General features: G+C 52.2%; 1 protein-coding gene and 1 long non-coding RNA gene across 8 annotated transcripts in view; one reads left to right on the plus strand and one right to left on the minus strand.

The window, feature by feature from the left end:
- Positions 1 to 2,327: 2,327 nt before the first annotated feature.
- Positions 2,328 to 5,391, minus strand: LOC111729704. The gene is made up of 2 exons (XR_002776343.1): positions 5,257 to 5,391; positions 2,328 to 3,119 (listed from the first exon to the last, which is right to left on the minus strand). It is a non-coding gene; the product is annotated as an uncharacterized LOC111729704 (long non-coding RNA).
- The window catches only part of ITGA7 (integrin subunit alpha 7), a 28,914-nt gene continuing 20,268 nt past the window's right edge, over positions 5,010 to 13,655 (plus strand). Inside the window, exons 1-8 of one of the 7 annotated variants that reach the window (XM_011375736.2) lie at positions 5,011 to 5,411; positions 9,397 to 9,524; positions 9,627 to 9,706; positions 10,661 to 10,916; positions 11,400 to 11,477; positions 11,814 to 11,933; positions 12,797 to 13,004; positions 13,132 to 13,325. In XM_011375736.2, the coding sequence (XP_011374038.1) occupies positions 5,206 to 5,411; positions 9,397 to 9,524; positions 9,627 to 9,706; positions 10,661 to 10,916; positions 11,400 to 11,477; positions 11,814 to 11,933; positions 12,797 to 13,004; positions 13,132 to 13,325 (1,270 nt within the window). In that variant the 5' untranslated portion in view covers positions 5,011 to 5,205. The other 6 variants (XM_011375735.2, XM_011375734.2, XM_011375738.2 and 3 more) reach the window with 6 other exon arrangements.

Genomic DNA, 13,655 nt, shown 5'->3' on the forward strand with positions numbered 1-13,655 from the left:
CTCCTTAGTAAAATAAAGGAACTGGATTAAATAAGTCATTGGCAATCCTGGCTAAACAGTAGAATCACCTGGGGAAGTTTTTAAAAATGCCCCGGCCCTAGACTAATTAGATCTCTGAGGGGTGGAGCCCAGGCATAAGTATTTTTTTAAAAAGTTGTTCTGAAATGAATTGAAGGTTGAGAATCACTGTACTAAACCCTGTCTAAAGCTATTTCCAACTTTGGCATTCTCTCATTTTGTGATTCAGTTACATAGTTGAAAATTGACTTCATTACATCAGCTTGCAGTGGGAGGAGACATGGGTGCTGATTGAGGTGGAATAAAACTCAGATACAGAGCAGTGAAGTAACAGAGCTCACAAGTGGCAGAACTAGGATCCAAATCCAGGCTATCTGACCCCAGAGCCTGAGTGTAACCACTGCACTATACTGCATACACCATGGGAGATAGCCCAGGAAGATATCTCCCACGTCACTGTGCCCTTCCATCTTGTGGGGCATCAGATGAAGGGAATACTGGAAGGGGAGGGGTTTTTGGGAAGAGGCTCTTATCCAGAGAAGGGCTGATCAATAGAAGCGGGAAGAGTGAGAGCATCACAGGGCAGCCTGGCCCAATCTTTCTCCCACTCTGGCTTCAGCTTTTAACTGCAGTGAGCAAGCAAAATAGAGGCAGATTGGAAGGTGCCTGGTGCATCACTCTCAGAGCTGCGGGGCCTGAGAGAGAAGGGTAGGGGTTGGAAGGGGTGTCAAAGAATAGTGACCTGGGGGATGTGAGACAGGGGGCAGGGGCCAATGAGGGGGATTGGCGTTGGGGGTTTCAGCCATGAGACCGTGAATGTTAAAATGAGGCTAAGGGAGAGTGACAGGCCCATCCTATATTACCCTCACCCCACTTGGCACTACCATCTGACATTTTCACAATCAGTATAGAGACTGCCAGGATTCTGCAGACATCAGCCCTGCCCTCCTCTCTCACACACTGGCTGTTCCTTTGCCCTAGAGGTGGGCAGAGGGACATGGGTACTTGTATCTGGGGACCACAGCTGATCTCTCCAGAGTCATCCTCCAGCTGCTCTTTTTCTGGGCCCTTCTTGTTCACTGTCTAACCTCAGTTTCTGCTGTGATTGAAGCTCAACCCCACCTGCCCGTGGTAGAGATGGACACAAGTTGCACGCATATTTGGAGAATGACTCTTGAAATTTGAAATCTCTTTCTGCCCACCTCTCCTTACAATTTCCCACCCAGATTATTTTCCCTTAGAATGAATGAATGCAACTCCATGCTATTTTTCTCCACTCATCTCCCTATTCTTTTGAGGTCTCTTTCAGAGTTAACTTTAATTAGTAAGCTTCAAGCTGACTGGCTGGGATAAACATTAGGGTCGGAAGCGGCTTAGTTGTTAGGGATTGGGTGAGGACTGAGGGAGGACGTGACACAAGTGGAGGAGGCTTCTCATAGTGGGAAATCTGGCTGGGCTTCAAGAGGGGGCTGTTGGTGGTGTGGCCAAGTTCCAAATGTTGGCCTGAAGCCAGTGCTCAAAGAAAAAGGGCCCTCAAGACAATTTAAATGGCTCTCTGTGGGAAGTGACCTCCCAGTCCTCTCCAAGATGCAAGGGTTTTTTCCTTGGATCCTCAAAGACCAGAACGGTCAAGTCATGTCCCCACTGACTCCCCTCAATCACATTTATATTCTTTCTCTCCCAGCCACTCCCATAGTTCAAGCTTTGGCTACAGCCAGAATCCAGAGGCAGGCAGAAGGATTCCAGTGCTGGAGAGGTGGGTGGGGTGAGAAAGTACTCATGTTGTGTTGTGGGGAGGAAAAGGCTGACCCTGGGCCATATGCTTCAAGGCTCTGCCAGATGAGGTGGAAGGAGAAGTTAACCCTGCAGTCTGTGTTCTGAAAGTGTTGGCTTGAAAGTTAGAGCAGCTGGAAAATAGGGATCTCAGATGGAGGGGAAAAGAAGGCTGTTAGAGGGGGAAGGGGCTGGAGAAGTTTTCAGCTTTTACTCAGACAAGGGCCAAAGTCTTTGCCGAGCCTGGGAATTTATTAATTTAAAAAATTATTTTGAAATAGTTATAGACTCAGAAGAAGTTGCAAAAATAGTACTTGGAGTCCTGTGTACATTTCACCCAGCTTTCCCCTGTGGCAACATCTTATATAGTTGTGACGCGATATCAAAATCAGGAGGCTGAGGTAGCTACAATAATGTTAACTAGCCTATAGGCTTTATCCAGTTTTCATCAGTGTTTTACATACATTTATTGTGTGTGTGTATGTGTGTATGTGTGTGTGTGTGTGTGTGTGTGCGTACGTGCATGTAGTTCTATGTAATTTTATTCCAATTTATTTGGATAGATTCAAATAACCATTGCCGAAATCAAGGTACAGAATTCCTTCATCACCACAAAGTAACTCCCAGTGCTATCCTTTTATATTCACCCCTCCCATTCCTGTCCCCTGGCAATCACTAATCTGTTCTTCATCTTTATAGTTTTATCATTTTAACAATGTTTTAATGAGTGGAATCAAATAGCGTCAGCACTGGCATTAATTTAATGAATTCCTAAACTCTCGACTCAAATACAAGAAGTTCTCTGACAGGTTGTTTATTCTAATGTTCAACTTCCTCCATTCTTGGGATACTTCTAGAATCTTCGTTCCCCCCTTCATCTACAATATTCCTATGATATTGCTCTCCACTCCAACAATTGGTCTCACTTCTCCTTCAGGGAAAATCTACATGTCTAAACTTAACTAGGCTGCTCTAGGGCCCTTGCATGTCCCCGCCTTCCTCTGCCCCACTATTTATAGCCAGGCTAATTTTGGGTGGCCTTTCTCTCTTCTTTCCTGCTCTTTCCTCCTGTGGCCATGAGGTGACTTCTCAAATATTTGGGCAGAGGAGGTCAGAAGTAGATTCTTAGCATCTGATTTCAGCCTTGGATTTAGCAAGAGCCAGTGGAGTGGAGCTGGAGGGAGGCAGAAGCTGCAGGTGCAGAGAGGAAGGCAGTCGGAGTTCTAAAGGCATTCCGATTCTGGCTGGGCTGAGTTGGGAGTTCCAGGTTCTATCTTGATTTTACTATTCTGTGTTTTTACTTCAGCCCTTCTCTATTGTCTGTGGCTCTGAAGGAGAAAAGGGATGGAGACGGCATATGTGGGGGATAATAATAGTAGAAGCCTGGTGCCAGCCTGCTGGCAGCACATGTACTTCCTTGATAGCACCTGTTTAAAGTTGTGCTAGTTCCCTGGAGGAGATGGCCACAAGCATAGTGTTGCAAAAACGAAGGCCCAAATCTTCAAATGTGTAGTAGTAATATACCCAAGGCAAGAACTCTCGCAGGGTCAGGAGAGTGAGAGCCTACCTATTTGTCTGTTTTTTTTTTTTTTAAATATAACCTTGCACAAAGAAGAGAGACAAAGAGAGCATGCAAAGAATAACTAGGTAGGACACTACTGGGGCTTTTAAGAAAGGGAAGGAGAAAAGAGAATCTTAAGAATATAATGATAGTGTCCGAGGGGCAGAGAAAATATTAGAGACATTGAGTAATAGTCTGAGAAAGATTCCAAGTGACAGAGACAAGAAGGAAGACAAAAGTAGAGTTTGGAATGAGAGAAAACCAGATAGTGAGAGAGGGAAGGGGAAGGTAGACAGATGGATATACACAAGACCAATACTCAGTAAGAAAGACAACTAGTAAGGGGAGGTGGGAGCGAGTGAGGTTCCAGTTGTGCCAAATTGTTTCCTATCTCTCCTTCTGGCTCCGTTTCTGGATTAGAGTTATAAATAGCAGAGAGTTGGAAAATGTCCCTCCTCCCTTCGCTTCTGTCTTAGCCTGAGGGGAAGAGAGAAGGAGAGAGAGTGGCCCGTGATTCCTTGTAGAGATCCCTGTAAAGCCCCACACAGCTCCTGTCTGGGCCAGCCCAGGTCCGCCCCCTCCAATCCCCACCCCTTTGGAGCAGGGGTCCCCAATCAGTCCCTGGCCTATTAGGAAACCCACCGCACAGCAGCAGGAGGTGTGTGGTGGGCCAGGGAGCAAAGCTTCATCTATATTTGCAGCAGCTCCTCAGCACTAGTATCACTGCCTCAGCTCCACCTCAGATCGTCAGGAATTAGATTCTCATAGGAGCACCCATCCCTGAAGGTGCCATGGGAGGAATGGGGGGCGGGGGTAGACTCCAGAAATAACTTCCTGCGAGCGCATTGCCATAGGATGGTGCCAAAAAGGTTGGGGACAGTTGCTTTGGAGGGTGGGAAATGTACAGTCCTGGGAAGGGTCTGGGAGCTGGAGACAGCCTCTTGGGTCCAATCTCTTTCATCTTTACCCTTCTTTGGCAACCCCCATCCCCAAGCTTATTTTCTTCTTCCACTATCACCCTGAGCGTCCCTCCTCCCCGCCCCCTCTGGCCTTTCTTTCTCCATGTCTTTCTCTTTCTATCTGCCTCCTTTGCCCCTCTCCCCAGACCTGCTGAGTTTTTCTTTCTCTTCTTGCCTGTCTTTTCCTCTGTTTCCCTGAATGCTGAAGACTTGTTACTGCCGAGCTCTGAGGAGTGGGATGGGAAGAGGTGGGAAGTGGTTTGACTGGAACAGCATGAGAAGTGGTCCCTGTGACCAAAGGGGAGGAGGGAGAGCTAAGGTAGACCACACAGGACCCAGGCCCGAGACTGTTCCCCTTTCATCTCCTCTCTTTCTGCCTGCATCCCTCTCTTCCCGGACTCCTTTAAGCCTCATCCACTTATGTCTTTACCCTCCTTTCTCTTTTTTGGCTTCTTTCTCTCTGTACTTCTCTCTCGCTCCCCATTGCCAGGCGCCGCCTCCACCCTTCGCTGGCTCGGTAACCAGTCCAGGGTTAAAGGGAGCGCGCACAGGGGGCGGCGAGGTGGAGCTGGGGTGGGGCTGGGGTGCCGGGTAGCGAGGCCTCCCGCCGGGGTATCCCTTAGCGATGCGGCGCGGCCTCCACCTGCCGCGGAGAGGGGGCGGGCCGAGGGCGGGGCGGGGCGGTGCCCGGGGGGCGGAGGCGGGAGCCCTAGTGGATGCCAAGCCGCTGCTGCCGCAGTCCTGCCAGCCGGCGTGGGGCGGCGGAGCGGTGAAAAGTTGGGAGACCCCTGAAGACCAGCGAGATTCGAGACCAGAGACCCGCCTTGGAGACCTGGGGCTCGGAGTTTGAACAAATTTTCTTGCGCCCTCGGGGAGCGCGCGCGGGGCTGCCCCATGGCCGGCATTCCGGGCCGCGATCCTATGGGGGTCTCCGGGATTTGTTACCTTCTTGGTTCCCTGCTCCTCGGACTGCTCTCCCCAGGAGCTGTCGCCTTCAATCTGGATGTGATGGGCGCCCTGAGAAAGGAGGGCGAGCCAGGGAGCCTCTTCGGCTTCTCTGTGGCTCTGCATCGGCAGTTACAGCCCCGACCCCAGAGCTGGTGAGTCACCGCGGCCGTCCAGAGTCCGCGTGCCCGAGCCACAGATTTCCCACCCCCACCTCATCTCCCAGTCTTCCAACCTCACTAAGACTCGGCTGCTCACAGATATCTCGTACCCCAGCCTATGGCTTCGCCTCATCCGTCTCGGGTCTAGAGGCATACCCTTGGCCCCGAGACCCGGGCTCTTGCTTTGGGGGTGAGTTGGAGAGCAGAATTCTTGTCTTGGCAGAGACTATCTTCTTTTGCCCCCACGCCTCTTGCATCCTTGCTTCAGGCCCTTCTTCAGAGGGCTAAATTCCCTGAAGGACAGGGACTGAACATTTTGTCTCTTAGGGAAGGAAGAGAAGAAGAGGAGAAACTGAAGGTGCCATGGGAGGAATGGGAGGTAGACTCCAGAAATAACTTCCTGCCAGTGCATTGCCATAGGATGGAATGAGAGCAGCAGGACAGTTGGGAGGCAGGGAGAGACCTGCCACTTCTGTGGCTCAAGACCATGGGAAGGCTGGGCGAGGACCTGGGAGGGTCTGGCAACCTGAACACGGTGATTTAATGATAGAGAGAGGCAGAAAATAGAGTCCATAAAAGATGTAGCAGTAGCAGCAAGAGAGAGAGAGAGATCCAGGAAGGATGCTGGCTATGCTGTTCCCCTTCTTCCTGCTCAGGAAATTTCCAGCTCCAGGAATCTCAGCAATAGGGGAAAGCAAAGAGGAGTGAGGAGCAGAGGACAATTCTAATAATTTTCTAATCAGTTGAGGACCCATGGAAGAAGGACACACTTGTGTGTGAGGCCTGTGACTCTCATGCTTCCTGTACTATTGGCTCCAGCTACATGTACAATTTTAAAAAGGCAATATGGGGAGGAAAGCTTCCTGCCAGGGGGCTTTTCTTTTCTAGGCCAGTGCCTAAGCCACACTAAGTGTCCATTACTGGGATCGATGCTGTCCACAGAGACTGTCTTCTCCCCGCTACTACTGGCCTGGGGGCAGAGGGTAGTGACAAGAACTCATTTCTCTTTTCCCGCTTAGGGAGGAGGGGCAAGCTCAGATCTTTCTTCTTCCATTAACCCTGTCATCAGGGAGGAAGGTCAGTGGTCCCCCAAATTTTGGGAGAGATAGAAAGCAACTAACTTCATCTCTTCTTCAGCCTTCTGTCCACTTCCTCCCTCATCTGTCTCACACACTCTCCCCTCCCCCCATCTGCCAGAGTTCCAGGACTGGAGGCCTTTTTAGGACATGCTGAACTCTCTGAGCTATTTCCAGGCAAATTCTAGGTTATTTTTAATAGCTTGGTCTCTTGTCATTTCCCCCTCATCTCTGAAGGTGGCCCCTAATTCTGTCTCCTAGAGTCAAGCTAGGGGCATTCCGAGAGGGACCTGACTGCCAAACCCAGCTTTTGCTCCTGCAGGGGGCGTTCTGCTGCCTGGTGGCACATGGGAGACCTGGTACCTTGCTCATCCCTAGCTTTTGATTTCTAGATTTCCTCCCCCAGCACGTAAAACGCTTAGAATAGCACAAGGCACATAGCTAGTGCAGTGAAAATATTAGTGCTATTATTCCTGTACTGTTATCCACAGAGCTAAAGAATAGTTTTAGTGCCTTACAGTGAGCCAGGATCCAAATGCTTGGCCGGAGCACACCCAGGGTGAGCACCCTGAGAGGGCCACCCAGAATGAGAGAATCAGAGAGGGCTGGATGTGGTTTGGAGCCTGGAGCATGTGGAGAACTGAGAGGTGCAGTAGTCATGGGCTTCTCCACCTCTTCTTATCCCAGCTCCCAGGGAGTCCCTCTGCCCCCAAATGCCGACATGTTTTTGCTTTTCTCTCTTTGCAGTGGCTGCAGCTCTGGCTACTGTTTTGTCCAGAGGCCTGGGGTGGCTGGGGATCATGGGATGAAGCCAGGAGTATGTGGCTGGGTCAGAGGTGGAGGGACCAGAGAGGCTGTGTGTGGGAACTCTTGTTACGGGAGGAATGAGCTGGTCTGTTCTTCACCAGGGGTGGGGCTGGGCATATCCTTGCACTCAGCTTCTTTCCTCCATATGGACTCCTCCCCTCCTCCCTCCTCCTTCCTCTTGACCTCCTGAGGAGATGTAAGCATTGAACACTGACTGTTAGCTTCTCCTGGTGCTCAGCTATGCAGTGACCAGCTGAGGCACTGGCTGTCTCTTTGAGTCCACATGAAGTGTGAGTTCAGCCTTCTATGGGGCGATCACAAAATGAATAAGATAGCTCAGTCCTCCAAGATATGGCCATCTCTGTGTTTGAGATGTGTGAGGGATGCTGTCGATCTGTCTGAAGGTTGGTGGCGCCACCTGGTTTCATTTTCTGCCTGGGGTAACTTCCTCTCCCCTTCCTCCTCTTAACCTCTCTGGAGAGGTCTCTGTGTTCTGCAGATGGCCTGTCAGCAGGATGTGATGGAAAAGGCATGGTTATTGGAGTTAGATGCGCATTTGAATTCCAGCATACTACTTAACGGTCTCTGAGTGAGTGGCCTCATCTGAAAGACAAGAAAATAAGCCTTGAATGGGATTGTTATGAAGATTAAATGAGATAATGTACTTAACTTGCCTAGCTCTGGCACCTAGGTAGAAAGCGATAGACGTTAGTTCCTCTTGTCCCTGGCATTTAGCCTAGGGCCTGACCCATAGTAGGTGCTGAGTAGATATTATTTCCTTGTCTCACCAGTGCCTGACACAGGGCTTGGCAGATGGTAGGTTCTCAATAAATAGTTGTTAATGAATGTCGAATGCATGCAATGCTCTCTTCCCTACCATTCCCCCTCCACCTTCTCTCACTTGACACTGGCCTTGACACGGGATGACAGCTGCTAAAAGAGGGGACGTGGGAAGGGAGAGTAGCTCTGTGCCCTCCCCTCCCCTTGCACCATCAGAGATGGCACAGTGCCCCACAGATGCCTGTCTGCAATATTGCCCCACACAGCTTTGGGCCTTCCCACTCGGGAAGGGAGATGGAAGAAAACCGAGTGAGAGAGAGGCCTCAAATTTTGCCCTGCTGCCACTTTTGAGTCTTTCTTTCTCTAAAGACAGGGATCCTTGTAGCCAGCTGGGTGCCAGTCACCTCATCTCACCCTCTCCTTTACTCTTGGCCTGGGGGTCAGACCCAAGGGACCCAGGCAGCCTCCATTCCCAGCACAATCCTCTCCTGGGGAAGAAGCCTTGGCTGTGATTGTGGAAAATTGTCCTGCCAAGAAAGTTGTAGCTGGGAAAGTGTATGACGGGGAGGTAGGAGAGAAGACTGGGAGGGGGTGGGAGGGGGTGGGAGGGGGGGGGATGGGAGGGATGGGAAATCATGGCTGTGGAAAGGAGAAAGAAGGATAGGAAAGGGGATTCAGGAAGTAGGGGGAGACTGGGGTGGTGAGGATTGGAGACAGAATGAGTAATTTGCCCTAATTTGCCAGCCGGGAGTGACTGATAGAATCTTGGGGCTGGCAGGGTTGTTGGGGTTGGGGTCTTTGATAGGTCTCTGAGGAGGGAGTGGGGGAAGCAAGACTCTTGCTTGGACTCCTGAGGTGGTCCCTGGGCCACCTCGTGGTGCCAGTCTGCTCCTGTTAACTTTTGCTGTCAGCATTCTTGGCATTTCTGGGAAGGTTTCAGTTGGGACTGGGGAGGTGGGCAGAGCTTGGGGATGGGGCCAGGGCGTGGGTAGGAAAGGCCTGGTGGTGAACAGGTGTTGAGAACAGGCGATTCTTTCAAACTAGCGGTGTTGGTCCGGGTGCTTGGGTTGCTATGTGTGGTGTGTGTGTGTCTACTGTGCATGTGGTCCTTCATCTGGAGAGTATGTGCATATGTAATGTGATGATTACATGGCCAAGTGTATTAACTTGACCTTGCCAGGACTTGGGAAATTGACTTTTGGCCCTTCTCTTTAGTCCTTAGTATACTCTGCTTGGTGCTGAGGGGTTGGGCCTGGGCAGCTCTGGGGAGGGGAAGCATTGCAGCTCCTAACTCCTGCCCCTACCCCATTGTGCAGGCTGCTGGTAGGTGCTCCTCAGGCCCTGGCTCTGCCTGGGCAGCAGGCGAACCGCACTGGAGGCCTCTTCGCTTGCCCCCTGAGCCTGGAGGAGACTGACTGCTACAGAGTGGACATCGACCAGGGAGGTGTGAGCCCTGTGGGTGTGAAGTGGGGGGAAGCACGTGAGGAGGGGACTCGGGGACTTGGTCTCCTCTTCCCTCCCCTGATTCCCAGTGTCCTGCCTCCAGCTGATGTGCAGAAGGAGAGCAAGGAGAACCAGTGGTTGGGAGTTAGTGTTCGGAGCCAGGGGCCCGGGGGAAAGATTGTCGTGAGTACCACTTCTTGTGATTGTACGCCAGGGCGGGTGTGTATGTGTGTGTGAGTGTACAGTGTGCGCACATACACAGATGTGCTTACAGAACACAAGTTGGGCATATGGTATGATGGTCTGCTTCCTAGCACATCACGGAGATATAAAAAGTGTAAGACATGGTACTCGTTCTTATAAATTTAAGCGTCTAACCATCCGTCCATTCATCCATTTGTCAAACTCTTACTGAGAACCTTTTAAGCATCAGGCATTATGCTAGCTACTGAGAGAGGCTATGTAAAGACAGAGAAAAGCCTACATGCTTCAAATAGCCTACCGCATATCATGGAGATTTTCATCCTCTCCTTTTCTGTGTCTTCTTTTCTGTATCATCATTAACATACACAACATATGGTAATGCAAGTCACTATGGGGCAAGTCACTCTGTGGTGAATGATATAGTACCCAGTCTGTCAAAGTCTGAAGGAAGAGTGGAGAGAAGGGACTCCTGCAGGTGGGGTGATTTGAGTTAGGCTTTCAAGAATAAGCGATCCTTGGAGAGTGGAGAGGGGAGTTATCGAAGTGCTTTGCAGACGAGGTGATGTCACTTACACAGGGTCAGAGATGGGATCAATCTTGAAATGTTGAGCATAGTCACCTACGGCGTGATCAAGGAGGCACAAGTCCTGTGTACTGGCTTAGATGTGCTGGTGGGTGCTCAGGCAGAAGGTGGAACAAGGATTTCTTCCTGCCAGAGCAAGGAAATGGGAGCTGATGGGATAGTGGGTTATGAATATACCTGCCTAACACTGGGCTGGTGGTGGCGCTTAAGTGACGCCAGCATAGGGGTGTGTGTGTGCATGCATGTGTGCACATGAACCAGCTCTGCCAAACATCTGCATGTGGTTAGCGTGGCTCAAGCAGGTCCCTGGCCCACCCAGGGGAATAGCTCCTCATCTCATCATCCTGCAGACCTGTGCACACCGGTATGAGGCGAGGCAACGAGTGGACCAGATCCTGGAGACGAGGGACGTGATTGGTCGCTGCTTTGTGCTAAGCCAGGACCTGGCTATCCATGATGAATTGGATGGTGGGGAGTGGAAGTTCTGTGAGGGGCGCCCCCAGGGCCACGAACAGTTTGGGTTCTGCCAGCAGGGCGCAGCTGCTGCCTTCTCCCCTGACAGCCACTACCTCCTCTTTGGGGCCCCGGGAACCTATAATTGGAAGGGTGAGTCACTGATTTCGCAGAGGGGAAAAGGGGACCAAATTGTCTTCTTACCTCAGAGGGGATTTCAGGCAGCACGCGGCCAAGCATGCCCACATATTCACTGCCATATAGCCTTGTGGCACTGCAACACCTTCCATGTCATGCCAGCACACACATGAATGGAGGTATCTCCTCTCCTTCACATGGCTGTGTTCCTCAACACCCTGGCATGAGCCCCCACACGCACGGCTGGTCCTCCCTATCAACACACCAGCCCACACCTCATCACTCCCATTCCCATCTCTGCACGCTGCTGCTGGCTGAGCTGACACCCGGTGAGTGCGTGCCAAGTCTGCGGGACCCCAGAAGCTTGGGTTGGGGAGGGGGTGGAGACAGAGCTGGAAAGGAGAGGAAGGGCATCCCTGTGTGCCTGTCTAACTAGCATTCAGCCTGAGGGGTGCTCCTCAGTCCCTGTCCTGGGCACTAACAGGTCTGTTCTTGCAGGCACTGCCAGGGTGGAGCTCTGTGCACAGGGCTCAGCGGACCTGGCCCACCTCGACGACGGGCCCTACGAGGCGGGGGGTGAGAAGGAGCAGGACCCCCGCCTCATCCCTGTCCCTGCCAACAGCTACTTTGGTAGGGACCTCTCCCGGCCCAGAGCCACTCTAACCCTATGCTCCTCTCTCTTGTCCTCCCTCTCCACGCTCCCACCCTTCTGTCTCCGTCTCTGTCTCTCACCCTGTCTTTCTGTCTTTTTGTTTCTGATTCTTATCTCTCTGGCCTCTTTGCCTCTCTTGTATTCTTTCTCCACCTCTTTCCTCTTCTTCTTGCCTTTGTGTCCGGCCCTGTCTCCCCACTCTGTGGCCCATCCTCTGGATGTCCCTTCCCTGGTGTCTCCCCCCATCCCACCCCCCGCAGGGTTGCTCTTTGTGACCAACATTGATAGCTCAGACCCTGACCAGCTGGTGTATAAAACTTTGGACCCTGCTGACCGGCTCCCAGGACCAGCCGGAGACTTGGCCCTGAATAGCTACTTAGGTTTGTAAGCGCCCACCCACGTCCTCCTGGGCCCTGGGGGCTTGGCCTGGCTTTCCTCCTCTCCTGCCCCGCACCCCGCAACACACACCCAGGGAAACACATGTTGGGTCCAAATTTCAGAGACAAACTAGGCCCAGTGACCAAGCCCAAGAAGAGGCCCCAAAGGGGAGAGCCTAAGGGCCTGTGAACAGGGGTCTCCCTGGAAGAAGAACCAGGCGGGTGGAGACTGTGCTGGGAAGGAAGGCGGCTAGACCTCTAGGGGGACTTTCGCTCAGGCATGGATGGTAGGCACATGCTGGAGAAAGGTCTAGCCATGTTGGTAAGTTCTTCTAATTGTCTTATGTGCATCCCACTGCAGAGAAGGAGGAGATGAGGCCTGGGAGATATTTGGGTGAATCAAGCTCTTCCCTACCCCCTTTCTATGCCCCCATCCATGCGAAGACTTCCTCTCCCAGCCAGGGTGGTGGGAGTGGGGTTCACTGGATAAGTTTAGGGCCTCTTGGGTGTGCAGAGGGGAGAACAATTCCCTGGGCATCCTGGGAGTGGGGCCCTGCCCCAGATTCTGCCAGTGCGCTCACAGTGTCTGGCCTTTTCAGCCATTGCCTTTCTCTTTCTTCCCCCGTCCCCGAGGCTGACCTCATTGCACTCTTGTGCCAAACTCTAGTCTCTGGGTGTGTGTGTGGGGCAGGGGCTGCCAGGAGTCTGGAGGGGGAGGAGGAGAGGTCCAGCTGTGATGGTGATTATGTGGAGGGCGCCTCCACCTTTTGGCTCTGGACCAGTGAGGAGGGGGCGGTAGGGGCTGCAACACACCCTGGCTCCTGAGTCTTGTGGGGAGTGCTCACTGGTAGGTCACTCCCACCCAGGTTTCTCCATTGACTCGGGGAAGGGCCTGGTGCGTGCAGAGGAGCTGAGCTTTGTGGCTGGGGCCCCCCGTGCCAACCACAAGGGTGCTGTGGTTATTCTGCGCAAAGATAGTGCCAGTCGCTTGGTGCCGGAAGTTATGCTGTCCGGGGAGCGCCTGACCTCTGGCTTTGGCTACTCACTGGCTGTGACTGATCTCAACAATGATGGGTGAGTGGGCAGCAGGGAGTGGAGCCAGGCGGATCTGGTCCAGGAGGTCAGAGGGTCCTGTGGCATTTCCTCCTAAACTCCCCTGATTGGGGAGGATGCCACACTGACTGTCTTTCTTTCTCCATAGCTGGGCAGACCTGGTAGTAGGTGCCCCCTACTTCTTTGAGCGCCAAGAAGAGCTAGGGGGTGCTGTGTATGTGTACATGAACCAAGGGGGTCACTGGGCTGGGGTCTCCCCTCTCCGGCTCTGTGGCTCCCCCGAATCCATGTTTGGGATCAGCCTGGCTGTCCTGGGGGACCTCAACCAAGATGGCTTCCCAGGTGTGATTGGGAACTAGAAAGGCACAGGGGAGGGAGGGGGCAGGGGCAGGAACGGGAAGTGCCTCAGAGGTCAAGGGGAGATCCTTTGAGGGCTCAGGGAGAGATGCATCCTGGGCTCACATCTGAATTTTACCATTTACCAGCTTTGTGACCTTGGGCAAGTTACCTAACGTTTCTGAGCTAGTAATATCTGCAGAGAATAGCTGAGAGGATTAAAAGTGATATGCGTAAGGTGCTTGGGACTTAGTAGTCTCTCAAAAAAATAGAAAACATATGATATGGGACTATCGGAGGGAAAGTTGGGGCCTGGACCTTGTCACCCCCTTGTCA

The sequence above is a fragment of the Pteropus vampyrus genome, unplaced genomic scaffold (genome assembly GCF_000151845.1).
Source record: "Pteropus vampyrus isolate Shadow unplaced genomic scaffold, Pvam_2.0 Scaffold276, whole genome shotgun sequence".
NCBI classification, from domain to species: Eukaryota; Metazoa; Chordata; class Mammalia; order Chiroptera; family Pteropodidae; genus Pteropus; species Pteropus vampyrus.